Source organism: Pipistrellus hanaki (genome assembly GCF_964339955.1).
Source record: "Pipistrellus hanaki genome assembly, chromosome: 9".
In the NCBI taxonomy this organism is placed as follows: Eukaryota; Metazoa; Chordata; class Mammalia; order Chiroptera; family Vespertilionidae; genus Pipistrellus; species Pipistrellus hanaki.
In genome coordinates, this window is record NC_140511.1 from 66,500,858 (window position 1) to 66,528,450 (window position 27,593).

Consider the following 27,593-nt stretch of genomic DNA (forward strand, 5'->3'; position numbering starts at 1 on the left):
AAAACAAGCATCTCCCTCGTTCTGAATGCATCTCTAATTTTGCAGTCAGTACCCTGAGCATTACCCTAGGCCCTTCTGTTGTTTACACTTGAATCCCCATAATTTCGTCACACTGCTATTGGAAGGGACTGGCTACAGTGCTGCCTCCTCACACTGAAAGGTCTGGAGTTATTACCAAACAGTAGCCTTCCTGGCGGGAAGGGGATAATAGGGAAATATCACTCCAGAAGCCTTGGGTATCACTGATGGTAAGAATCTGTGTAGTTAGAAGATTCTGTTGCTTTTTTCTACTCTTGCAGTGATTACATTATCAGATTGTTAGGAAGGATCTGGGAGATGGCTGGGCAATGCAAAGCTGTGGCTGCTGGGGCTGAAAATCCCCCAGAGGGCTTGCCCTCCTGAACTCACACCTACCTTTTGGAATGGGAAAGGAAGGCAGTGGCTGCTCTGGGGGACAGAAACCAAGGTGGCCTGTCACAAAGTGGGGGCAGGCAGGAACTGGTACCTACTAACTGGTACCCACTGGTCCTCTTCTAAACCAATGTCAGACTCCTTGAGCAATAGCAACTATAACTTACTCATCACTACATTATTCCCAGTGTGTAGAACAGCTCCCGGCACAAAACTGGCACTCAAGAAATATTTCAAGGAGTACTGACACACGCTACAACATGAAGAACCCAAAAAATATGCTCAGTGAAAGGTATCAGCCACTAAGGATCATATGAGCTGATGTTCATTATTCAGACATGTAGAAAGTGTAGCTGATTTTTATTATTAAGCCCAGCCTTTAAGAGTGCTGAGTTTCCCCCCAAAAAATTTGGAACTGAATCTTCCTTAAAATGATCTGACTTCAGAGAAGGAACTATCATTGGAATTTTGAAGCTTACTCCTTTTGGCTGCTTTTACATTATCCTATATAATAAAAGGCTAATATGCAAATTGACCAAAAGGCAGACCTATCGGTCTCTATGATGCGCACTGACCCCTAGGGAGCAGATGCTCAACCTGGGAGCTGCCCTCTGGTGGTCCAGTGCGCTCCCACAGGGGGAGTGCCATTCAGCCAGAAGCTGGGCTCATGGCTGTGAGTGCAGAGGAGGTGGCAGGAGCCTCTCCTCTGCGGCAATGCTAAGGACCCCTTGGGGGATGTCCGCCTGCCAGCTTAGAGGGCACAGGTCGTGCACTGGGTTTCTAGTAAGAGATAATCTCCTACACCCTTTTCAGCCAAGGAGAAAAAAACCTGAATCTCCTTCGGATCACAGAATAAATTAAAATTATAAAACCTGAACTGTATTACCAGTGACTAGTTGGCACCACAAAAGGTAAATATCCACTGAACAATGAGGGGGAAAACCTATACAATTTTGGGTGTGTGATCACTAAGCAGGTTTTGCACATGATCAGCAAAATCAGCCTGAGCTATGAACTGAGGAACAGCCTGAGTGGCCACTGTCTGTGGCTGGCAGCAGTGGTTTCCCATTTCCCTAGTCAGCAGGGCTCGCTTAGATGTGAGGGGGTTCATGGTGCAGTGCGGCCCATGCAGCGCTGGTTTCAGTGGGTCAGACCACCAAGAAGAAATGATATCCTGGCATAGGGAGTCAGGAGCAGGAGGAGGTTGAAAACAATCTCTGGATTCAGGCGGATCTGGGTTTAAGTCATGCCTCTGTTATTTATAAGCTATCAGCAAGTTCAGGCAACATACTTAACCTCTTTGAGTTCAGTTTCCCTTTTTTGTTTGGAGATATATCAGTTTATTTTTCTATAAAATGGGAAGCAATACTTTTTATAAGGATTAAGTTTAAGAAGTAAGTAAATGAATTTAAATGAAATAATAAAGGTAAATGCAATCATTATGATTTAGGGTAGCTGGCCATTTCAAAAAATTATTAAGACTTTATTTATTTATTTGTTAATCCTCACCTGAGAATATTTTTCCATCGATTTTTAGAGAGAGTGGGGGGGGGGTGTTAGAAAGAGAAACATCGATGGGAGATACATCAATTGGTTGCTTCAGGATCATGCTTGCAACTTAGATATGTGTCCTTGAGCAGAATCAAACCCGGGTCCCTTTAGTCTGCGGGCCCACACTCTATCCACTGAGCCAAACTGGCTAGGGCAAGACTTTACCTTTTTAGAGCAGTTTTAGGTTCATAGAAAAATTGAAGAGAAGGTACAGAGATTTCCGATATAACCCCTTCTCCTATACATATATGGCCTGCCCCATTATTGACACCCTCAGTTGTAACAAATGTACCACCCCAGAATGGTACATTTGTTATAACTGAGCAATCTTCACTAATATGATACATCATCACCCAAAGTCCATAGTTTACATAATGGTTCATTCTTGGTATTATACATTGTACGGTATCATGACATGTATCTGTCATGTATGTTGTAATAGAGGCATACCTTGGAGATATTGTGGGTTCAGTTCCAGACCACTTCAATAAAGTGAATATTATAATAAAGCATGTCACATGAATATTTTAGTTTCATAGTACATATAAAAGTTATGGTTACTAGTACACTATACTGTAGTCTATTAAGTGTGCAATAGCATTATGTCTAAAAAAATCAAGGTACATATCTTAATTTAAAAGCACTTTATTGCTAAAAAATGATAACCATCACTTGGGTCTTCAGTGATGGAGGGTCTTGCCATAATGTTGATGTAGGACTTCTTTCAAAATTGGAGTCAATCCTCTCAAACCCTGCTGCTGCTTTATCAAGTAGGTTTATGTAATATCCTACATCCTTTGTTGTCATTTCAACAGTCTTCACAGCATCTTTAGTAGGAGTAGATTCCATTGCAAGAAACCACTCTCTTTGCTCATTCATAAGAAGCAACTCCTCATCGGTTCAAGTTTTATCATGGGACTGCAGCAACTCAGTCACACTTTCAGGCTCCACTTCTAATTCTAGTTTTCTTACTATTTCCACATCTGCAGTTACTTCCTCCACTGAAGTCTTGAACCCCTCAAAGTCACCCAGGAGGGTTGGAATCAACTTCTCCCAAACTCCTGTTAATGTTGATATTTTTATCTCTTCTTTTGAACCATGAATGTTCTTAATAGCAACTTGAATGGTGAATCCTTTCCAGGAGTTTTCAATTTACTTTGCCCAGACCCACCAGAGGAATCACTGTCTATGATAGTCTTAAATAATACTACTTGAAAGTCAACACTGCTCCTTGACTTGTGGACTGGAGAATAGATATTATGTTAGCAGGCATGAAAACAACCTTAATCTTGTACTTCATTTTTAAAAACTTTTTATTTATTTATTGATTTTAGAGAAAGAGAGAAACATTGATTTGTTGTCCCACTTACGCATTCATTGGTTGTTTTCTGTACGTGCCCTGACCTGGGATTGAATCCACAATATTGGCATATCGGATGATGCTCTAACCAACTGAACTACCTGGCTAGAGCTAATCTTTTTTTTTTTTTTTTTAATATATTTTATTGATTTTTTACAGAGAGGAAGGGAGAGGGATAAAGAGCTAGAAACGTCAATGATAAAGAAACATCGACCAGCTGCCTCTTACGCACCCCCTACTAGGGATGTGCCTGCAACCAATGTACATGCCCTTGACCGGAATCGAACCCGGGACCTTTCAGTCCACAGACCGATGCTCTATCCACTGAGCCAAACCGGTTTTGGCTAGAGCTAATCTTGTACTTCTCCATCATAGATCTTGGGTGATCAGGTGCATTGTCGATGAGCAGTAATATTTGGAAAGGAATCTTTTTTTCTGAGTTGTAGGTCTCAAGAGAGGACTTAAAGTGTTCAATAAACCATGTTGTCAATAGATGTGCTGGTTTTGTTGTTCCGTTAGGGAGCACAGGAAAAGTAGATTTAGCATAATTCTTAAGGGCCCTAGGATTCTAAGAATGGTAAATGAGCATTGGCTTCAACTTAAAGTCACCAGCTACATTAGACCCTAACAAGAGAGTCAACCTGTCCTTTGAAGCTTTAAAGTCAGGTATCAACTTCTCTCTGGCTATGAAAGTTCTGGATGGTTTCTTCTTCCAATAGGAGGCTGTTTTGCCTACACTGAAAATCTGTTGTTTGATGTAGCTTGTTCATTAATGTAGTTGTTCATTTAGTATCCTAGCTAACACTTCCGGGTAACTTGCTTCTTTCCTTGAACCTCATGAGCCAACTTCAAATTTTTCTTCTGCAGCTTCCTCACCCATCAGCTTTTATAAAATTGAAGAGTTAGGACCTTGCTCTGGATTAGGCTTTGGCTTAAGGAAATATTGTGATTGGTTTGATATTCTATCCAGACCACTAAAACTTTCTCCACATCAGCAATCAGGCTGTTTTGCCTTCTTTATCAATTGTGTATTCACTGGAATGGCACTTCTAATTTCTTTTTAAAATGTTTCCTTTGTTTCACAACTTGGCTAACTTTTTTATGTAAGATGCCTACTTTCTGCCCTATCTTGGCCTTCTACATGCCTTCTTCACTAAGCTTAATAATTTCTATTCTAGCTCTTGATTTAAAGTGAGAGATATACATCTCTTCCTTTTACTTGAATACTTAGAAGCCACTGCAGGGTTATTAACTGGCCAAATTTCAATATTATTGTGTCTCAGGGAATAGGGAAGCCCAAGGAGAGGAAGAGAGATGGAGGAATGGCCAGTTGGTGGAGTAGTCAGAACACACATTTGTAGATTAAGCTATCTTATATGGGCATAGTGTATGGTGCCCCAAAACAATAGTAACATCCAAGATCACTGACCACAGATCACCATAACAAATATAATGATAATGAAAATGTTTTAAATATTGTGAGAATTACCAAAATGTGACACAGAGATACAATGTGAACAAATGTTGGAAAAATGGTGCCAATAGACTTGCTCAACCCAGGTAACCATAAACCTTCAATCTGTAAAAACAAACACAATATTTGCAAACAGCAATAAAATGAGGTGTGTCTGTACTGAGTATTTTCCTAAAAATTTCATTATGATTCCTTTCAGAAAACAAGATTTTTATTTATTTATTTATTTATTTATTTATTTATTTATTTATTTATTTAGCTATACTTCCATTTGCTACCTTAGCTCAGGTTTTATGTTACAAGTTAACTGAATGCATAGTCCAACTACCTCATTTAAAAAAAAAAAAAAAGTGAATGACTGAAAACAAACAGAAATTAGGAGGTTCTAACTATTCTGGAATAATCTTGAAAACCTTTTTTTTTTTTTAGCATAAATAATACACTTTATCCTTCCCTCTAGTGTGCTTTATCTAATCTCCAACCTCATCCCCTTTCCTTACAAATTGCTGCCAACTCTTACCTCTTTGTGTGTGTGTGTGTGTGTGTGTGTTTGTCTCTTCATCTTACCACCCTCCAACGCTATCTGCAGACCCAAAGGCTCCCCACAGAAACCACAAAGGATCATTTGGCTTCCGCTTGGAAACACAGAAACTAAGTATTATGTTTTTAGACAATTCCCAAATAAACCTCTCTCCAAATGCCAGTTTCTTTCCTAATGGTTTTATTCTTCCCTAATGGTTTGTTTGTTTGTATACATTTCAGGTTTCTCTAAGAAGCTCTGCCCCACAGAGGGTTGAGTTGGCTTCAAGAGCTCAGAAGACATACCTGGCTGCTTTCTGAGTAAGCTCCAGTGGGAAATCCGGGCACAGTAACTGCAGCAAACAGTGATATTCCTTCATGGTCAGCAAATCTGAAGTGGAAATGGAGAAAAATATATTAGGTCTCTGCATGTGAACTTGTTGCTTTCTTTTTGATCATTTCCTGGGTTTCAGATCTAGCTTTAGTAGAGCTGCTTTTTTATTTTTTGTTAATGCTCATCCGAGGACGTTTTTCCCATTGGTTTTTAGAGAGAGTGGAGGGGGAGAGAGAGAGAGAGAGAGAGAGAGAGAGAGAGAGAGAGAGAGAGAGAGAGAGGTGAAAAAGACACATTGATTAGTTGCTTCTAGCACACAATCTGATCAGGGCTGGGGATGAAACCTGCAACCTAGGTACATGCCCTTGACCAGGAATCAAACACATGATCCCTCAGTGTGTGAGCCAATGCTCTAACCACTGAGCACACTGGCCATTAGAGCTGCTCTTTTTAAAAGTAAGAGTTAAGAGTGTGCTAGCCACTAACCTCCAGGGGTGAGATTTTAAGGTCCATATTTATAAAAAGTGTTTCCTGGGTGGGAGGCACCCAGCTATAATATTTTAGCCAAAGGAGCTTCACTGGTTTGAAAAATGGGATGGAAAAGAAGGAACAAGAGGGATACTTTTATCAGCCTTCTTAGTTTGGTTTTCCTTGTGTATAACAATTTGCAAGAATGAGTCATTTAAAAGCTGGTTAAATCTGCTGAATTTCTCTGGCATGGTAACATTCACTACAACATGCCTAATGGCCATCTACAGAACATCTGGAAGCAGGACTAAGGCACACTCGGTCTTAGAATGTATGGAGGAGAAGAGTACAGTATAGCAACCCACATATTACTCTGTCATCCAGTATTACACAGGCTGGCTTCTTTTTGATGTCTGCACACAAATCTGGTCATATTATAGTAAGCCACGTTAGCTGTCCAAGGTATACAGTCAAGGCAAACAAATGATTCCTGATATACAGAAGCAGTGCTGTGGGAGAGATGAGCCAGTCTCCTGTGGCACAGCAGAAGACCCACAGAGGTAAATCTCAGGGAGGTATATAGGACCCCAAGGGAGAGGAAAGATGCTGATGCTTAAAAGTTGTTTTGGTATTGTGTGTACTAATCCAAAAGACTCTAGATCAGCCAGGCAGCAGCAACCCACAAGTGTTCCATAGGCTAAAGCGTTTCAAATATGGAAAGACATGCTAATGGTAAAGCAAGAGTAAGCAACCTGGAAGCCATCCTAACTGGGAGCATGAGTGAGAGAAGGGAATCCAAAGGGCACGGCCACATTTGGGGAATGAAGATGATCATAGGCACTTGGTTTCTTTGGGCCTAAGTTAGCCCAAACCACAGGAATTCAGCTCTCCTGCCCCTGCTAGTTCGGTTGATGCCTTTCCAAGACAAAAACCCCAAATCCTCAGGGACAGGCCTGAGTTCCTACTACTTTTTCATTAAAGCTCAATTCAAAATGGGGGCACAGAGTTAACCAAACCACACTGCCAAAGTCAGGGACACCAAGGAATAGAATCAGCGTCAATGTAGGTCAAAGGATCAAGATGGCTTTTGTGGCCTTCATCTTAGCCACAATAGGGTGTGTACTTTCCTCTCCTCACTTGCCTGACCTCGGGCACAGCCTGATAAGTTTTATTTATCAAGGGAAGGAGTAATAGCCACTCATGATCTCATAGATTTGGGGTGAGGGACAGGAAAGGCAAAGGAGAGAAAAGCCACTGAATCTAATGTGCTCCCACTTTAATCTCACTCCAGAACTCCTTGTATATGGTATAGAGAGAAGTATGGTGGCAGGAAATAAATAAAAGAGAGTTCTATCTTTGAATTATCAGTGCTTTTCTAGAGTAAACTTTGGTGGATATACCTGACTTTCCCAAATGTGAAGTAAGGAAGATAGTCAGATAAAGAGATAATTGTGGAAGGCTCTATGTCTATCAAGCGGTGGTTATATAATGTCAAGCTTAGATGTCTTCCATGGAGAGGCATCTGTCACTTGGAGACACTCCTGGGTTGTATGATGGGTATTTGGGAGAACGGTAAGTGGAAAATAGTGAATGGTATTTGTTTCAAAATCAGAACATTGATGAGCAATTGGGAGCTGTCCCCTTCCTGTCCCATGGGCTAGAGTCAAATCTTGGCTTTGCAATTAACCAGGTATGCAACCTTGGGGAAATTGCTCAACCTCTCTAAATATTAGTTTCCCATCTGTAAAATGAAAATGATGATACCTACCTTTCAGGGCTGAAGTCAAGATGAAAAGAGATGATGTCTATAAAGTAGTTAGCAGGATGTCTAGAGCATAGTAACTCCAAACAATCAGAGTTATTTTGGTTTTGTTTTTAAATCCTGGAGGCAAAGACAGGAGAGGAGAGGAGGAAGGTGTTTCTTGCCAAGTTTAAATGCTTAAACACCTAGGAGTGTTTTGCCTTGAAAATTCTCTGTCAGGTTGCCTGAGCCAAACCTGTTTTAGAATATTCACTACTTTGATATTACCCAGTGCCTCCTGGGCCCAGGCACTATGTTACAGAAATGAGCAAGCGAGCAGTCTCCCTAGTTCCCAAGGCTCACACTCAGGCATTAGTTAATCCTAAATGGCGCTGTCTGCTTTGGGCCCTCGGCTCTTATAACTCTCCAAGATCTCAAAGGCCTTTCCGGGCAGCCCTTTGTGTTGTAGGATTAACAGTAATGAGACTGAATAGTCACAAGGTCTTTGCTCAGGCCTTGAATTAGCTCACTTAACCTTCACAACAACCTCATGAAGTAGACTCCATTATTCTCAGTTCCATTTCACAGATATGTTCATGGAGGCGTAGAGAGATGAAATACTCCGATGAGTGAGGAGAGAAGAGTCTAGAGCATGGGGAATAGAGAGGGGAATTAGCTTTCCGGGCTAGGAGGGAAAGAAGAATGACTGAGGGCTGGATGGGCTTAATATTGATAATACTGACAGCTAATATTCATGGAGCACTTGCTGAGGGAGAGGCACTGTCCTGCCAAGGGTTTTACATGTCTTAGCTCATCTAATCTTCACTATTGTTATCCCCGTTGCACAGACACAGACTCAGATGGTGCATGCTTACTAAGAGGCAGAACTGGAATTCAAATGCAGGCGGCTGGCTCCAAAGTTTACCCAACTAACATTTTCAGGCTCTTGATCTTATCAACCACTAATGTGTGAAGGCTTAAGAGCTTGCTTTCCCCTACCAACAAACTGAAAAAACTAAATAGCTTCAGGTGAATTGGATCAAGGAGACAAGTCAAGCGAATTGGGATTTTTCTCACTTAAGAAATTGAGTCTGAAAGGTTCTAATTACTGTCAACAGGAAAGACTGCAGCTCCAGCACAGCACCTTGTGCTGGGCCGGAGGCCCCAGGAGGGCGGGGAAGAGACACCTGTGCTGGTGGCCACTCCACCATTTCTCATCCCAGCCGGTCTTCCCCGGCAGGTGCAGGGAAGGTAGGTGGTGTGTACCAACAGATGCATGCTCTAAGGAATCCCCACAATTAGGAAGGCTTCAGCCAGCAAGTCCTGAAAGTTCAAAGGCAAAGACATAAGAAGTCTTGGTATGAGATCAAAATCAGAACACTCTCCACAAATTGGTGCTCCTCTTTTTTGTGGGTGGTCAGAGCTGTTAAACTTTCTTCCTCTAAACCTTATAATCGTCCTATCAACTCTGTGCCTGGCTCTAGACCAGAGGGTTTTACACCATTGATCCCATCATGTCTAGAGGCAGCACAGCGTGGTATTGTGGCTAAGAGCATGGACTTCAAAGTTAGACTGTCTGGGTCCAAATCTGAGCTTTGCCACTGATTTCAAATGACTTGACCTTTAAGCTCTTGATGCCTCAGTTTTCCCATCTATAAAATGGAGATAATGATAGTACCAACATCATACAGTTGCTGTGAGTTAATGTAAAGTACTTACATTACATTAATGGCCCATCATACATCCTTTGCTATAGTATTTGCTATTATTTTAGAAATAAAGAAACTAGGGTTTCCTTAACTCAAGTTGCTTTCTCAAGGAAACAGCTAGTGAGTGGAGGAAGGAATGAGATTCAGACTTAAGCCTACCTAACTGCAAAGGTCTTTGAATTCTACTTTAGTAGGTGGGATCCGACTGGTTAGTGAAGGTCTTGACTTCTAATGATAGAACAGTTCAGGCCGGGTGACTGACAGATTTTATATCAACGTGAGACACATAGGTACCCTCTAGGTGGCCCCATTAAACAGGCCAGAGTAGTTGCACCAGGCAGTAGTGTGCAGAGCCCAGACTTTGCAGTCAGATGACCTAGCTCCACTACTTACCACTGGTATGACTTGGACAAGTTATACAACTTCTCTAAACTTTGGTTTCCTCATCTTAAAAATGTGAATTGCCACAGTATTTACCCAATAGGATTGTTGTAAAAATCAAATGAGGTCATTTATATATGACGCTTTTCTGGAAAATTAGCAAAGTGCTCAATAAATGGTAATAGTATTTTATAATTATTAACCAATTAATAGGTGAAGTCCTGAAGTTGAGAAATACTTGGACTTAACTAAAGCCCTTAGCACAGTGGTTCTCAACCCTCCTAATGCTGTGACTCTTTAATACAGTTCCTCATGTTGTGGTGACCCATAAAATTGTTTTCGTTGCTACCTCATAACTGTAATTTTGCTACTGTTAATGAATCGTAATGTAAATATCTGTGTTTTCAGATGGTCTTAGGCTCTACAGCAGCGGTTCTCAACCTGTGGGTCTCAACCTGTGGGAACTGCTAGCAGGGTCGCCTAAAACCTTACGCATTAGGAAGGTTGAGAACCACTGCCTTAGTACAATGACTGGCACATTATAGTAAATATCTGTTGAAGAAATGAGTGAATGAAAACATACTTTGTAGCCTTGACAGTGTGGTTTAGTGGTTGAGTGTCAACCCATGAACCAAGAAGTTGCTAGTTCGATTCTAGGTCGGTGAATGTTGCAGGTGACCCATAAAAAATAATTCCTCACAACATGAGGAATGTCAGTAACCCATAAAAAATAATTTTATGGGTCACCACAACATGAGGAACTGTATTAAAGGGTCATGGCATTAGAAAGGTTGAGAACCACTACCTTAACACAATGACTGGCACATTATAGTAAATATCTGTTGAAGAAATGAGTGAATGAAAACACACTTGGTAGCCTTGACGGTGTGGTTTAGTGGTTGAGTGTCAATACATGAACCAAGAAGTTGCTGGTTTGATTCTAGGTCGGAGAATGTTACAGGCTTGATCCCCAGTAGGGGGCAAGTGGGAAGCAGCTGATCGGTGTTTCTCTCATCAACGTTTCTATGTCTCTATCCCTCTTCCTTCCTCTCTCTCTCAAAATTCAATACAGACATTAAGGGGGAAAAATTTGCAGAGTGACTCATGAAAATTCAGAGGGACAAAGTTCTGGCCACTGTGTGAAGACAGAGATGGGGACTCTCCATGCCCAGGAGGCATGTCTTAGTGGGGGAGGGGAGTGAGGAGATGCCAGGAGCTGTAAAGTGCTGAAGATGGAAGGTGTCTTATTTGGTAGTTACTGTAATCTCAGGAAACAATAAATTATTGCAGGTGTACTGCTTTCCTGGGTTTTGCTGACTCCTAACACCTTTACATCAAGTGCTCAACTCAATGAGTTGGATATTTATTTTTATAGAAATGTAGCACAGCTTTTATCTTGAAAATCAGAGGAAGCCTAGGGTTTACTTCCTAATAATTCAGTTTACCAGTGTTTCAACTCTAGCACGAATGCTGTAGTTTTTAAGATAAGCAGCCTCTGACTCGAAAAATTCTTTTACTGGTCATATTTAATCCTAGAGAGTGATAGATGAGGTTATTTTGGCTAGAAAATTAATCTAGTCAGAAATTACTGATGCCCAATATATCCCAGGGCTAACTCCTTTCTTGGAAATGAAGCATGAAGATGTTCTCTTGTCTTTTCTACATCTGGTTTGCCTTTTTGCTAAGGAAATTCCTGCCTCTGAAGCTCCTGGGGGCAGCTTAGTCATCTCTGCAAACTCCTCACAGACCACCATGTGTGTCCACAACATTTGCTCAGAGGAACTGAGGCGGCATATGATTATAGACTCAGATGCCTCTGCTCTTCCTGGGAAATGGTGCCTTTTCCAGGGTCAGACTGGTGTCATTAAAGGAGACCAGTGGAGGAGTGGAAGGAATAGGGCCATGTCTTTGTCCCTTAATCAGGAAAAGCCTTCTCCAAAGTCCAAATCAAGGTGTTTTTTTAGCTCCGAAAGTTTGAGGGTTGAAATGGGGTTTAGTCTGAACTCATTTGTATGAGTGTGTACATATTGATGGCTGGGTGAGCTAGTGCAGGGACAAGAACTGGAGATAATGAAATGCTACCAAGCCATGGGCAATCTCAGACTACTGGACAACTTCTAGTTGGTTGGCTGCATGTCCTCAATAGGAATGACCACAAAGACCAGAGAATACCACAGCCCAGGAGTGAACTCTCCAATTTTCAGCTGCGATTGTTTTTATGTTCTTTTATGCAGGGCTCATTTTAAATGACAATCACCCTCAGCCGGGCTGCTCTGCCAAGAGATGCTCGGAAGGACATGGATAGTTCAGGGCATGACCATACCACTCCTTCCAATCCCCCGGGCACTTAGCCTTTGGTACCAGCCCGCAGCTGAGTAAATACTCCTCAGTGCTACTCTGCAAGAATGAGGACATGAGTGAGGGAGAGTGGGGACAGAGAGAGGAAGGGGCAAGACATGTGGTACGCCATGTAGCACTTGGATGCCACAAATCACAGGAAAAATCTAAATTCTAGGGCCATGTTCCTGTCAAGCAAAGCCCCAGAGAATAGCAGGCTGTGTTCTTCAATTTTATCTTCTTTGGTAGCACTGTTGTTTTATGTTAAATGGAGGGAAATGATCATTAGTTTACTGAAAAGAAAATGATCTTACATAAGGAATGAAAATATTAAATCAGACATAGCAACACTTTCATGACAGTTTTTAGAATGAACAAAAGCAACTCACCAGGAACTGTTTATATTATACAAAGATTTAAAGAAATGTGAGCAGCACTAGCTGGTTTGGTTCAGTGGACAGAGCATCTGCCTGCAGACTGAAGGATCCCGGGTTCAATTCTGGTCAAGGACACATGCCTGGGTTGGGGGCTTGATCCCCAGTGGGGGGTATGCAGGATGCAGCCAATCAATGATTTCTCTCATCATTGATGTTTCTATCTCTCCCTCTCCCTTACTCTCTGAAATACACACACACACACACACACACACACACACACACACACATATACACAAAGATTCAAGAAATTAAAAAAAGAAATGTAAGCAATTCTAACCTGTGATCGTGTATAGCACATCATGGCAATCTGATCAGGTTTTTAGGCTCACCATGGCTATCCCTACTCACTACCGAGGGATTGAACTAATCCTGGTCTGATATGATAAGAACCTGGTCTGATATGATAAGAACCCCCAGACTGTGTGAAACCCTTGGGGTGTTGCCCTGCCTTCTGTCCATCATGATGGGGCTATTGAGAGTGGGAGGACCAAGGCAAGACTTGGTTCTGGGGTGGGGTGTCACTCTCTTCAACAGCTTTGATGACATGAAACCTAACAGGCGTGCATAGGCCTAGGGTGGGCAGCCATATGGCATTATGAAAGGAGGCACCAGTGCCAGCAGCAACAGGGCTAGTTACTCTGGCACAGGCATAGTCTCCTGATCATTTATTGAGGAAATGGCAGGCAGCTTTGGACATCAAAATATGAAGCAGGATCTTGGCACCATAAGCCCCCAAAGAGCCCAGCAGCCCATCAGGAAAGTTATTTCAAGCCTAGCATTTGTACCACCGTCCATCCTAATCCAGAGACCAACTAGCCCAGCTCTACCAGTTGTTGTTGCTTCACGTTTTCATTTGGAAATAAGAGGACAGGGTGTGTCCTTTGAAACAAAGACTTCAGAGCCAAGATGCAATTCTTATCCAGGAAGAAGCAGGTACTGTGGCAAACTTTTGGGACCCACTCTTACTTGAAAAGAAATGGTTCCACAGGCATGAGCGCTAGGGTGGAAATGAACTCCATCCTTCCTCATGGTCACTAAAGGTCAGAGGAAACATTCTGCCCTCTCAAGGTGGTATATCTGGAATACCTCACAACCTTTGAAAGAGAGGCAGTGTTTTTAATTTCCTTACATGGATCTTTATGGCCACAGTGAGGGCTTTCATGTTGTTTTAGGGGAATATTCTGTTCTACCATAAAGACATAATACATAAAGAAAATACGCCGTCTGAGTTCTGCACAGAACTAATTACGTTTTTCTGGACCTCCATTTTCTCACCTGTAAAATAAGGAAGTTATGGCATGTGAGGGTTGAAAATATTTTTAAACAGATATACTTTCCCCCCAATGGGAATCTTATAAGGAACCTCAATGTATAACATAGATTACAAGAGTCTTTTTTGCCCAACTTTCTCCTCAATAGCCCTCTCCCAGGCTAAAGGTGCAAAGAATGAGGTGGATGGGAGAGAAGGCCTGAGTCACTGCCTGAAACTCTAGGACTCTGTGGAGGACTGCCTGGCTCTAACCCCTGTGTGGGCCTTATATAACACATGCTTAAGAGTGCAGGCTCCTGCCGAAGCCAGTTTGGCTCAGTGGTAGAGCATCAGTCGGTGGACTGAAAGGTCCCAGGTTCGATTCCGGTCAAGGGCATGTACACTGATTGCGGGCACATCCCCCGTAGGGGGTGTGCAAGAGGCAGCTGGCCGATGTTTCTCTCTCATCGACATTTCTAGCTCGCTATCTCTCTCCTTTCCTCTCTGTTAAAAAAAATCAATAAAATATATTAAAAAAAAAAAAAAAAAAAAGAGTGCAGGCTCCTGAATCAGCCAACCAGGATCCCAATCTTGGTTCTTCAGCTAGTTGGTCATATGACACTGAGCAAGCCAACTGGAAATAAGAGTGAATAATAACAACAACAATACTAATAGGAATAATGATACTACTAATACTAATCATGAAGAGTTCTTTTTTTTGGGGGGGGGGGGGTTAAATTTAAATTCTTTATTGTTTAAAGTATTACATAAGTCTCCCCCAGCTGCTCCTAATCTCCAGCACATGCCTTCACTCCCTCACCCCCACCCCGGTCTGTGCCCATTGGTTATGTTCATATGCATGCATATAAGTCCTTGGCTGACCTCTTACCCCCCATTAAGAGTTCTTGAGAGGGCCGAAACCGGTTTGGCTCAGTGGTGGAGCGTTGGTCTGCGGACTGATAGGTCCCGGGTTCGATTCCGGTTGGGGGCATGGACCTTGGTTGCAGGCACATCCCTGGTGGGGGGTGTGCAGGAGGCAGCTGGTCGATGTTTCTCTCTCATCGATGTTTCTAGCTCTCTATCTCTCTCCCTTTCTCTCTGTAAAAAATCAATAAAATATATTTAAAAAAAAAGAGTTCTTGAGAGGATTAAAAGAGATGATTAAAAAAGAGAGAGATAGTAAACTGAAAGTGCTGGCATATGGCAGGGGAAGCACTCAGTAGCAGCACCTGCTCTGGTTATCACTCTCCTCCATTAGAGGCACAGAGGTGGGATGGCACCTGCATAACAGAAGGCAAAATTCATGGAGATCTCCAGCTCGAGCCAGTGGGTGGCTAAAGCAATCTTATTTCTTATCTCATGACTACTTTATCTTGCCTTTCTTCTTCGTTGATGAGTGAATAAATCGTCTTCCTGCCTGAGGCAGGTACACACCATTTTTCTTGGTAGTTAATGCACTGCCAATCCTCTATCATCTCACCATTAAAAGTGCTGATGAGTCATATTGGTAGAGAGACTATATAATTATGCGAACCATTTTCATATTCATGATCACTTTTGATTCCCATAAGAACCTTGTGGGGGAGGGAGAGGATAATGGTGTGATTCCTCTTTTTATAGACAAGGAGAATGAGACTCAGCAAGGGACAAAATCACCAAGTAAATGGCAGAGCCATGATCAAATCAAGCCTTCTGAATCCAGGGCAAGGCCTCTTTCTACTACACAGGCTCCCTATGTCTTTTTCCCCCCTGGAGCCCTGGAGACTCAGCCGCTTTTGTTTCTCTTATGGATGAAAAACACCTAGCAGAGTGGATTCCAAAATGAGAATGCAGTGCTATTTCTAGTATCACTGTTAATATTTAAACCTGCCACCAGCTATTTCATCTCCATCATCCCTCTAGGCTGGCTCCAGGGTCAGATGTAGTCAATCTGGCTCCCAGCTTCCTTGTTCCCTCCAAACAAACGGACAGACCCTTTCTAGTTTAGGCGACTTTCTGCTAATCTTTATAGAGAAGGGATAACAAAAATAAACATGAAGCCACTATAAATCTGTATCTGCAATTTTAACAGGACTAGACACAGATTGGCAAGAGAAGAGTGTATTAATATACATAAAAAAATTTCCAACTACTCTTTCCTTTCCAATTTAAAATCAGGCTGAAATTTTATAAGCTATCAGCAGAACTGTCTGATGAGGGCTTGTCTGAGAAAGCAAGCCACAGAAAACAAAAACCAATAAAAGTTATTATTTCTTTGGGCTTTCCACTGTCCAAAGTAGCCGCAGAATAAATAAGAAGTGGGACAGATTATGCATTTGATTCGCTTAAAGTGCATTTTCCTTCTTTTCTAAATAAATATAAAAAGAAGCAGTGGCTAACAGAGTTACTCACTCAGGGTGAGTTGAACCAAGACAGACTAAAAATAAAAAACCAATCTGAAGTTCCCTGGGTCTCGATGATTGTGTGAATAGCGAAAGGCTGTTGCCAGCATGTGGGCGTATTTATAAAGACCACAGCCTGTTCTCTCGTCAGAATCCACTAACTTCCACCAATGATGATGGATTTATGGCTACCTATCAAATAAAAAAAAAACAGACTTAGGGAAACAAAAACAGCAGGAACCAGAAAAGAAGATTGGATACAGATAAACACATCCCTCCAGAAGAATCTACCGTTGTCTTTCCTGCTGTGTTCTGTTTTTTTGTGGGCATATATACTGTACCATATCTATAATTATATGTACATGTGTGGGTAAGAGAAAGAGGCAGCTAGACACAGAAAAGTGTCTGACTGTTTTGGGACTGGATGGGAAAGGAAACCGATGTCAGCAGTTACTGTTCCTTAAAGCCATCAGCTTTGTTTTTCAAAATATCGTTTTCCTGGTAAAAGATTCTTTGCCTATAATGTGAGTAAATCACTCATCTTATTTTAATAAAAATGTGAACCAAATGATAGTGGCTCTCCATCCTGGGAAATGACACAGTGGTTAGGCTTTTTGAACCCTGATCCTTATCTTTCAGCGGGACTGGCAAGCAAACAAAAAGAAAGGAAAAAGATGAAAAATACCCCAGAGGCATCAAAGGATGAACCCACTCAATTTCTTTTATGCACAAGTCTTCTGAAAGAGTTTGGATAAGGTAGCTGGTTTCTCCATTGGTGGGTGCCTTCAACTGGGCACCAATTCTTTATGCCTCAGTTTCTTCCTCTGTCAAGCTTCACATGTAAATAATCAGGGTCAGTTAGACAAAGTTAAATTTATTTTAAAGTATGTTAGATTGTGTACCCTTTTGACCTTTTGGATTTTGTCACATTCATGTATAACCTATTTAAGTAATTAGGAAAACAAACAAAAGCAGTGGGAAGACATCAAAGGGTCTGAAAAAAGCAATACCATTCAGAACTATTAAAAAATGTGTGAACTTTTTGACTCAATAATCCTTAGGATTCTATTTGGCTCTAACATTCTGGGATTCTTTCATTGTAATTCTCTGTGGTGAGGCAGCATCATAAAGAACAGGTAGGATATAATTTGAATCCAGGTAGGTAGCATATAACTTGGTGGGTATGCTATGAAACCCAAGTTATTGCTTTCTAATGTAGCACACATACCAGCTAAGAACATGAAATTTGGAATTAAGACAAGGTTCAAAATGTCTCTGTTATTTCCTGGCATGAATGAAATTCTTTGAGCCCTAGTTTTTCTTATTTATAAAGAGGGATACTTCTTCCTTCTCAGACTCTACACAATGAGGGCCCCTATTATTGCCCTAACCACCCCTCCTTCTAATCACCCGTCTCTCAGACCATTCCAGCCACACCGGCTTGCTGTTCCTTGAATAGGTCAAACATGCTCATGACTCAGGCTATTGTGCCTGCTATCCCCTTTGTCCCTAGATACCTGCTTATCTTACGGCCTTCAGGTTTCTGCTCAAATACCATCATAGGAGTAAGGCCTCCCCTGGTACAGTATTTAAAACAGCAACTCTTGCCTTACTTCCTGTTAATCTCCATATATACATATATATATTTAATCTTTACCTGAGGATATGCTCTTATTGATTTTTAGAGAAAAAGGAAGGGAGAGGGAAACACGGTTTTTGAAGGGCAAACTTCATTCATGCAGCAGGAATTATGGGACATCTACCACATGCCAGATATTGTTTTTAGGTGCTTAGAATACATTAGGAACTAGACAAGTTTCTTGCCCTCATGTATCTTACTTTATACTGGAGAAGACCAATGATAAATGATTAACTAAATAAATAACTATATAATAAGTTAAAATAATAGTAAGAAAAAAGTATAAGAGAGCAAGTTGGAGAGGGAGTGTGAGTGGGTAGTGGTGGTACAATTTTATATAGAGTAGTCTAGGTAAGTTTCAAGGTGACGCCCAAGTAAAGATTTGAAGATTAAGGAGTAACCTAGGCAGACATCTGAGGGAAGAGCATTCTAGGCAGAGGGAACAGCCACTGCAAAGGCTTTTAGGAAGGAGCATGCCTATTGGGTCAGAGGAGCAGCACAGAATCAGGATAGCTGGAGCTAAGAGAACCAGAAAGGAAGGAATAAGAGTTGAGGTTAGAGAAATAATTGGGGTTAGTTCATGTATGGCCTTTAGGCCTATAAGTAAGAATTAAGTTACATAGTCATGTTAAACGACTATAACAGTATTTGATACATAGTAAACATTTAATGAATGGCATCTACATCTGTTATTTACACTACTATCTTCTGATCCCTAAGCAGAGCTAGTCTGGATGGTCACGCTACAGAAACTACAGCACCTTTTATGTATTTTGGTGAAGCTAAAGAGTCCTTCAACGTTTCCAAAAGTATAGAAATCAAACAGATCAAAGGCCTGGGTGATCCCCAGAAGCAAGCAGAGATGGCTAATTCCCTGCAGGTGCTCCAAAAACTGAACTAACAGAGACACACACAAAGTCAACACGGCATCAATAAAAGCCAGGGCCGGGAGTAGGGTGTGGATGAGGTGGGCTTGGCTAAAGGCTGAAACCAACAGAAGAGTCATTAGCAAGTAAGAGAAAAAGCAGTGGAGCATGGAAGCATCCCCTACAGCTGTTGAAACACATTCTGATATCAATGAGACCACAAAGTCATGAGAATAATAACTACAAACTGCCAGGGAGTAAGTCAGGGAGCCCAGCAACATGAATGCACTTGTATGGGGAAAAAACAACTTAAGAGATTCAGGCAAAACCATCCCCTTTCCTGGGGGAGGCTCTTTAATCTTTAATATCTCTCTCTTGACACTAGGCACTGATCTTGCCCCAACAAGACAAAGGATAACTTCTGAGAAGCTAATACTCCTCATTTGGGTGCAGGACTTCTGAGGAGTGAGTGCCATGTGTCTGTGAGGCTAAACAAGTTCTCTCGGTCATGCAGTGTCACAGCTGGGCAGGTCCACACTAAGACACACCCACTTCCCCTCCATCTCTCACATCAGAAAGGGCTAGGGCCCCTGAGCTTCGAGGAGGCATGTGCTCTCTTTGGGAGCCAGAAGCAGGCAAGAATGTAAGAAAGGCTGTATGAAGATATTCAGGCTGGGCTTGCCACTGCTTTAAATTGTTGTGCTAGTTTCCTCTGGCACCTGCCCTGGAGAAAGCAAAGCTAGGCACTTTCCAGTGGAAATCTGGAGCTGGGCATCCTTTGTGGCCTCACTTTGTGGCAAGGCAGAGTGTTGTCCTTGGTCTCCATGACCCTGACTTAACCTTCTCAATACGGAGCAGTTTAGTCTGAATCAGAAGAAACGAAGAGCTACTCTACACTTTCAACTTGCAATTAAAACTATTATGAGGCCCTGGCTGGATAGGTCAGCTGGTTAGTTCATCATCCCGATATGCCAAGGTTGTGAGTTTGATCTCTGGTCAGGGCACATACAAGAAGCAACCAATGAATGCATGAATACATGGCACAACAAATCCCTCTCTCTCTCTCTCTCTCTCTCTCTCTCTCTCTCTCTCTCTCTCTCTCAAAATCAGTAATAAAAATTTTTTTTAAAAAATTATGAAAATGAATATGGGAAACCTGGTATTTTTATTCCATTCTTCAAACTATTTGTCTGTTTGCTTTTTCAACTCCTGATAAAAACCATATATTTGCTTTGGAAGTTCTTAATTGCTACATTCCAACCTATTCAAGTAATACATATTAAATGCTAGGTTCTGTGGAAATAGCAGTGGATGAGGCAGAGAAAAATCCCTATTTATATGAAGCTTACATTCTAGTGTGTGTAAACAAGTAGATAAAAATAAAATAGTTGTAGAAAGTGATAAGGCAATGACATAAGAAAAACAGGGTGGTATGATATAAGGGGCAGAGGGGGGGACATTAGATGGGAGGCAAGGATAACCTCTTAGAGAAGGTGTCCTTTGAGCTGAGACCTAGCAGATAGGGAGGAGCCAGGCACGCCATCTGGGGTAAAAGGGAATAACGAATGCAAAGACTGGAGATGGGAACCAGCAGCAAGAGTTTGTTTCTCACTTCCCTGTTCTCACATACACGCTATTTCTCTGTCTCCAGCATGCTACAATCTGTTAAAAAAATTGTGCTATAAGGCCCAAGAAAGGAATAATATTGAACAAAACATAATTCCAAGGCTGACTGATTACCGGAGACACTTATTGGCTTTGGAGGAGGGTGGGAACAGCACTCTGATCCCAGGATGAAGATAAGGCAAGGGCTGTAGAAACTGCTTTCTTCCCCCTTTGTTGCTGCATTTCACTACTGTGGTTAATTGGCAGAGCAGTCTGTGTGAATGAATGCAGGATGTCCAAATTGCGGCACTGTTTCACACATCACCATTTCAAGTCACCAATGACAGGATTTAGCACTCCACGTCTGGCAGCAACCAGCAGTCAAGCAGAGAGAATTCCACTGGATTATCCAAAGCATCTGACCCAAAAATGAGGAGCGAGGAGAACATTTTTAAAAACAACTCCTGAGTGGTATAGTGAGCCAATCTGACATCGAACTGAGACACACAAATATCCAGCCACTTCTGAGGCATAAGGTCAATTTCTTGTGCTTGTCCCTGATCTGCAGAATTCATGTTCTTGATCTATGCTCAGTCTTTCACTGTCTTAGCCACAGGAGTAGTGTGAAGCAGAGGTGGGTGGATGGGCAGCCCTAGGGCAATATTCCACTGTCTGACTCCAGGGGAGCGTCAGAACGACAGAGGAGGAGGGCACACTCACAAACACAGGGCATGTCGCTAAAGAAGCTGACATTTGCAGCCAGACTTTTATCTTCGGCAAGCCCCGCACAGATCCCAGGTTTGGCATGAGGGGACAGAATGAAGGAAAGCAGCTGACTTCCATCTAGCAAGAACTGCCCATGCCTTGTGGATCTCTGAACTTTTTAATTCTCCCAATCAAGTCTTGAGACCCCCCACGCCTCGTCCTGTTCTCCTCCAAGCCATCCTCACACAGCTGTTAGGTGAGATTTACTAGATGGAATGCGTTTGTAAAATCTGTTTTGTTCATTGGAACATGTTTATCTAGAAAGAAAGAAAAAAAACCCTGTCCCTCCTCACTATTTACTTTTTGGTGACTGCCTTCTGGGATTTGGAACTGGATAAACAGATGGACTTCACAGAAGGAACCAGGCGGAGCGCCAGGGTGTGTATATATATCTTGGTCTCAGTGTATATATGGCAGATAGTCCTCATCCACACAGCTGTGCTGGTTTGGGCGGGACGTGAGGGGACAGCATCTTCTGGATGAGAGGACTCCCACTGCCCCAAGGTGCACCTCCCCGGGGGAACCGTGGACTGTGGGATGCCAGATGGTTTCTAGAGTTCTAACCCCAGATATACGACCTCCATTTCATTTTCTGGCCTCTGGCTGTGGTCATTAAGGGCTGTGCCAGATTCAGAGCTATTGCTTATGATTTGTACTGCATTTGTCTGATACATACGGGTGCCCATAATGTGCTGAGTGTTTGCATTGTCTATAGTGACTAGTAAGCTTCCAGCGCTTCTGCCATAAACTGGATGACTCTGTGTCAAAGGCATGCCCAGGAGGGGTGCGGTTGTGTGGTATGTGCATGCACACACACACACACACACACACACACACACAGAAGTTGTGGAAGGCCTGAAACACAGTATTTTCCAGGCCACAGGAAAAGTATAACTGCCAGAGGGAACAGGGTACAGTGAATATCATGTGACAGCATGCTGCTGCTGAAAGGGAATTGGATGGGGAGTGGAGAAGCAGTTTCCCTCCTGATTTTTTTTTTTTTTAATTTTTTTTTTTTTTTTACTTTCCTCAATATAAATCTCTACTGCAGGGGGTGGCAGTGGAGGAAGTAATTCTTTCATGATTCAATGTACTTCCATTCTATATAATAGCCAAAAACCAAAACAACAACAACAACAAAAACTTCATTTGCTTCATAGAATAGGATTCAGGTGGATGTTTCTTCCTTTCTGGCAACATTCCTTTAAACAACCATGAAAAAAATAGATGACCATACTGCCCAAACAGAGAACTGGTACTACATAGAGCCAACAAAAGAAAATAACACAAAAAACCCTCCAAGACCCCAAACAAAAACTCCGTGAGGTAAAGGGGACTGCATTCATCAGGTGCAGGTAGCTCAAAGGCAAGAACATGAAATAATTAGGCTCCAACAGACCAAGGTGCTATGGGTAATGGGACCTCATAAAGACAGAACAAAAGATTCTGCTTCCAACAAAGGTTCTGCAGACCTTTATACTATCGTGAGCAATGAGCGTGAGGGGTGCTGCCCAGGAAATGAAAGGACTCAATCGTTCCTCTTCAGTGAGCGGAGCCCAGGAGGAGTGTTCCAGGGCGCTCTCACAAACACTCTTTAATAATACCATCCAGAGCCTTTGATTCAAGGAACATGCTGAAGAATAAACAGCCTATTAATCTGCGTTTTCTGGTGCGCCTGAGTATACAAAGCGGCAATGAACTAACCCCTTGGCTCTTGCAAACATCCTGACTGCACACCATCCACTGCTTCACTGCACAGCCCAGCTCCTCCTCTCCACCGCTGCATGCAATTTGTCCCTGGAAAAGCTTCAGGGTTTGGGGGCCCTGATGGTTTCAGCTAAGGATGCCCAGGCCAAGCCCAGGGTGCAAAGAACTGGAAACAGCGCATCCTTGTTTGGCCATAAGCAGCATCACCATGTGACTGGAGGCCAAATGAGAACTGTGTGGTAGTGTGACTGGGTGAGGAGACAAAGTCATCAGTCTGCCTCTTTCTGAGCCAAGCTGACAGCCACAGGCCTGGGAAAGGAAGGCCCCATTTCAATTGCTTCCCAGTCTTGGTTACCCTGGTGGCAGGAAGGGCTCCTGCATGGGTGGGCTTTGGGTGCTATTCTGTGGAAACGTTCTTGGGCGTTTTGCCTAAGTAAAAATTACCAAGTAAGGTCCCTGAGTTTTCAAGGAGGAAAGGAGAGGAAAGATAAGTGGCTGTTTCACTAGCAGATCCTTTCACTAAGCGTTACTCTTTAAAAACAATCAGGTGTAGCCAAAACCGGTTTGGCTCAGTGGATAGAGTATCGGTCTGTGGACTGAAAGGTCCCAGGTTCGATTCTGGTCAAGGGCATGTACATTGGTTGCGGGCACATCCCCAGTAGGGGTATGCAAGAGGCAACTGGTCAATGTTTCTCTCTCATCGATGTTTCTAGCTCTCTATCCCTCTCCCTTCCTCTCTGTAAAAAATCAATAAAATATATTTAAAAATAATCAGGTGCAGCTTTTGCGATAACCACTTGATGCAGCATCAGGTTCTCCTTCCCACCCCTCAGGAAGTCTTAGATAAAGAAGCTGATAGTATGAACTTTAGGCAATAAACCAAGGTTCAACTGTTGAAACGGTGTAACTGAGGCTAGGATCATAGGCTCAAAGCAGCTATGAGAGCCAGGCGGCTTCTTTGTATTCCATAGTCATTGACCTTGTGCAAGGTATGTAGATCATAAAAGAAACTGGCCTGGTAAGGTGGATAAATAAGTATCAGTGTTACTTAACACACACACACACACACACACACACACACACACACACACTCGAAGCACATATACCACTGCCTCAAATTTACATCCAAAGAAAAACACACCTAGTAAAAGTTTACTTGCTAAAAATGGTTTCAAACAGGTGCTTTGATAAACAAATATTTACTTTTAAATTTATTTCAGAGAGAAAGGGAGAGGGAGAAGGAGATGGAAACATCCATGATGAGAGAGAATCACTGACTGGCTGCCTCCTGCATCTCCCCTACTGGGGATTGAGCCTGCAACCTGGCATGTGCCTGGACTGGAATTGAACTGGGGACCCTTCAGTCCCCAGGCCAACACTCTATCTACTGCGCCAAACCAGGGCTGATTTTTAAAAAATTAATTCTAAAGCCGTCTGGTCCTACTTCCAGAGAACTTTAGGTTGGAGAAGAAAGGGTGTTAATCTTACAAAAGAGAAGGAAGAGCACAAAAGCTCACATTTTGTTCGTGACTGACTCAGATGCCAGAGAGTGCAGTGGTCAAGCGCATGGGCCTCTAAGTTAGATATACCTTTCTTTTTAAAAGTAATATTTTTTTTTATTTACTTCAGAAAGAGGAAGGGAAATGGAGAAAGAGATAGAAACATCAAGGATGAGAGAGAATTATTGATAGGCTGCCTCCTGCACACCCCTTACTGAGGATAGAGCCCACAATCCAGACATGTGCCCTGACCGAGAATTGAACCATGACCTGATTCATGGGTCAACGCTTGACCACTGAGCCATACCAGCTGGGCTCTAAGTTAAATCTAGATGTTACTTGCTACATGTGTGAACTTAGACATGTTACATAAATTCTGTGTCACTTTCCTCACCTGTGAATCAGCCTCACAAAATTACTGTAAGGACTATATAACTTCAAAAATACTTAGTACAGTGCCTGGGACTCAGTGAGTGCTCAATAAACGACAACTATACTTATTACTCTTCTGAATATAGGCCCATGAGGCAAACATGGCTCTGTGAAGAGGCCTACCTGGGAGTTGGCATGTGAGCTCCTTGAGACAGAAGTTTTTTCATCCCCTTATTAGGCTGGGCTTAGAAGCTCTCAGATCTTCTAAGTGCATTGGAAACAAGAGTTTGAGCTCCATGGGGCTACTGATGAATGGGGCAATGAGAGATCAAATCCTAGTACTCTGAGACCTTATTTTTCATTTGGGAACCGCAGACTGACCTGGAGTTTTCCCACCCCGAGAGTGGTTTAGCAGATACAGCCTTCTTCCTCTAGCCTTCCACCTGTTTAGACAAACAGATGTAATCAGGACACAAGAGGGGCCCTGCAAGCACAGATCTGGTATCAGACAGCCTTTCTCGGCAGCGTTCCTGGGGAGGGAAGATGACGAACATTCATCTGAAGGCTGAATCTAACCCTCCCTTCCCTGTAACGGGCCTTAGGAAACCGCTTCTTGTGATTAGAGCCATCAGTACTCCGCTCCAAGACTGTGAGGTGGACTTCATTAATATTGATGAGCTGCAGCTCCTTAACCTCATTTGATGTTTATTTACAACCATTCTTCTCATATGCTAATGAGTGACACTGGGTTCTTCAGATAGAAAGGAGAGCACTGGACCCTCTCTGCCAGCATCTCCGTGGCAAACTCCTGTCCCTTGAAACAAGGTCGCACAGAGGGAATGATGCCAAATGGAGGGAATGCAGCAGAGGGGACAAAATGATGTGAAAAGAATGTTTGCAATGCGATGGGGGAGAGAGAGAATCCCAGCTGCTGGGGCCACGGTGTGACTGAGGTTTGGTTACACCCACCCAGTGGGTAACAAAGACAAGCTGAAGGGCGGGGATCTGAGGAACTATGAGAGAGACAATATGTTAGATTTCAGAATTGGGGTGGGGGTGGAGATGAGTGGGCCCCAGGGTATCAGAGGATTGAAGGCCTCTCTCCAATTCATTTCATTTTCTTCTATGATTTTAAGAAATCAATTACCAGGAGACTGGGGTAGATTTCTGTAAGGCAGTTAAATGCCCACAGCAACTAATTCTTAGCAAATGCTTGGCTTGGAGAAAAAGTGTTTGTCCAGGGCATCACTATGAAATGGGTAAGCAGACATGAATAATCAGCCTCTCTTTCCTCCACGTTATGGTTATGAATATCAAAGAATAGGATGATTAAGCAACAAAGAGGCAGAGACGGAGGAAAAACTATATATTTAAAAAAGATGGCCGAAACCGGTTTGGCTCAGTGGTGGAGCATTGGTCTGCGGACTGACGGTTCCCAGGTTCGATTCCAGTCAGGGGCATGTACGTTGGTTGCGGGCACATCCCCGGTAGGGGGTGTGCAAGAGACAGCTGGTCGGTGTTTCTCTCTCATCGATGTTTCTAGCTCTCTATCTCTCTCCCTTCCTCTCTATAAAAAATCAATAAAAATATTAAAATAAAATAAAATAAATAAAAAAAGATGGTCATTCTATTATTTTAGGGCTTCTAGGCCTAACAGAATACAGAGCCTTTTCCAAATTTCATAGTATATACCAAGCCAATTTTGCATCATCCCACCTATTCAAAAGGTATGAAAAACTATTTAAGACATGAAAAAGATGGAAGAAAAAAATACTTTGGATATACAAATATTTATGAGTATCAATGCAACATCAAACTTAAAATTTCTTACACACTTAAATGTCAATTCCCACTATTTCTTGTCTATGCTGCTTTGCACTTCACATTACTATTTAGATAATTATTCCCTTCCTGCCTGCGGGGTCCACACCCTCTCCTTTCTCCCAATCTGGCTTTTTCTATGAAGTACTTTGAAGATCATGCCTACCCTTGATGTGCCTTTCTGTAAGGCTAAATAGGCAGGAGAAAAAAGGAATCTCTTACCTTAAAGATTTAACCACATTTATTTAAGTACAAAGTATTGGTTCTAACGGGTAGATTTTATGTTTGAGTTGTCTGTCTGAGATCATCATCCCTTAGGGTATGAATTTCATCTCTTTCAAGTTTTCTATGAACTCAGTTCCTGTTGGACTGAAGGAATCAATAGCAATGTGTATCCGGCCTAACAATCTTCAGCTCACCAATGCTTACAGACAACATATCTGGAAAAATAATTGACAACCATATTCTTGTCCTAGACTAAAGCAGTATTTCTTAACCATTTTTTTTCCTTTCATTATTATCCTCATCCCTACCCTTTTAGACATTTTTTCTAAATGCCCACCTCCATGAAAATTTAATACGATATATATACTGTGTGAGTTGTGTGTGTGTGTGTGTGTGTGTGTTGTTCTGGGAGTCACAAACCATTATAATATCTAATTTTTTTTTTTTGGGGGGGGGATATTGTTCCCATTTAGAATGCATGTTCTAGAGACTTTTAAAAAGTATATCATCTTATTTATTGTGTTTCAGGGTTGAATCTAATATTCTCCCAAAGTGAACCATCAAACACAATTATACCTCTGTTCTGATTTAAAAGAAAGAAAAAAGGCCATCTTTGTGCCTATCTAGCACTAGTTCTTCCCAAGAAGATATCAAAACCCTTGTTCTCACACTGGACCTGATCTAGCCACAGAATTAATAGCTTACTTTTTGGCAATGGGTTAGCTTTTTACAATAGTTCTAT

The 27,593-nt window shown here is 42.2% G+C and overlaps 1 protein-coding gene across 1 annotated transcript in view; it reads right to left on the reverse strand.

Annotated features, from left to right (window-relative positions):
- Positions 1-27,593, reverse strand: part of CSTPP1 (centriolar satellite-associated tubulin polyglutamylase complex regulator 1) — a gene marked incomplete at its 5' end in the record, with an annotated part of 122,641 nt that overhangs the window by 13,892 nt on the left and 81,156 nt on the right. Inside the window, 1 exon segment of the mRNA XM_084896133.1 lies at positions 5,622-5,706. Coding sequence (XP_084752259.1) covers positions 5,622-5,706 — 85 coding nt within the window.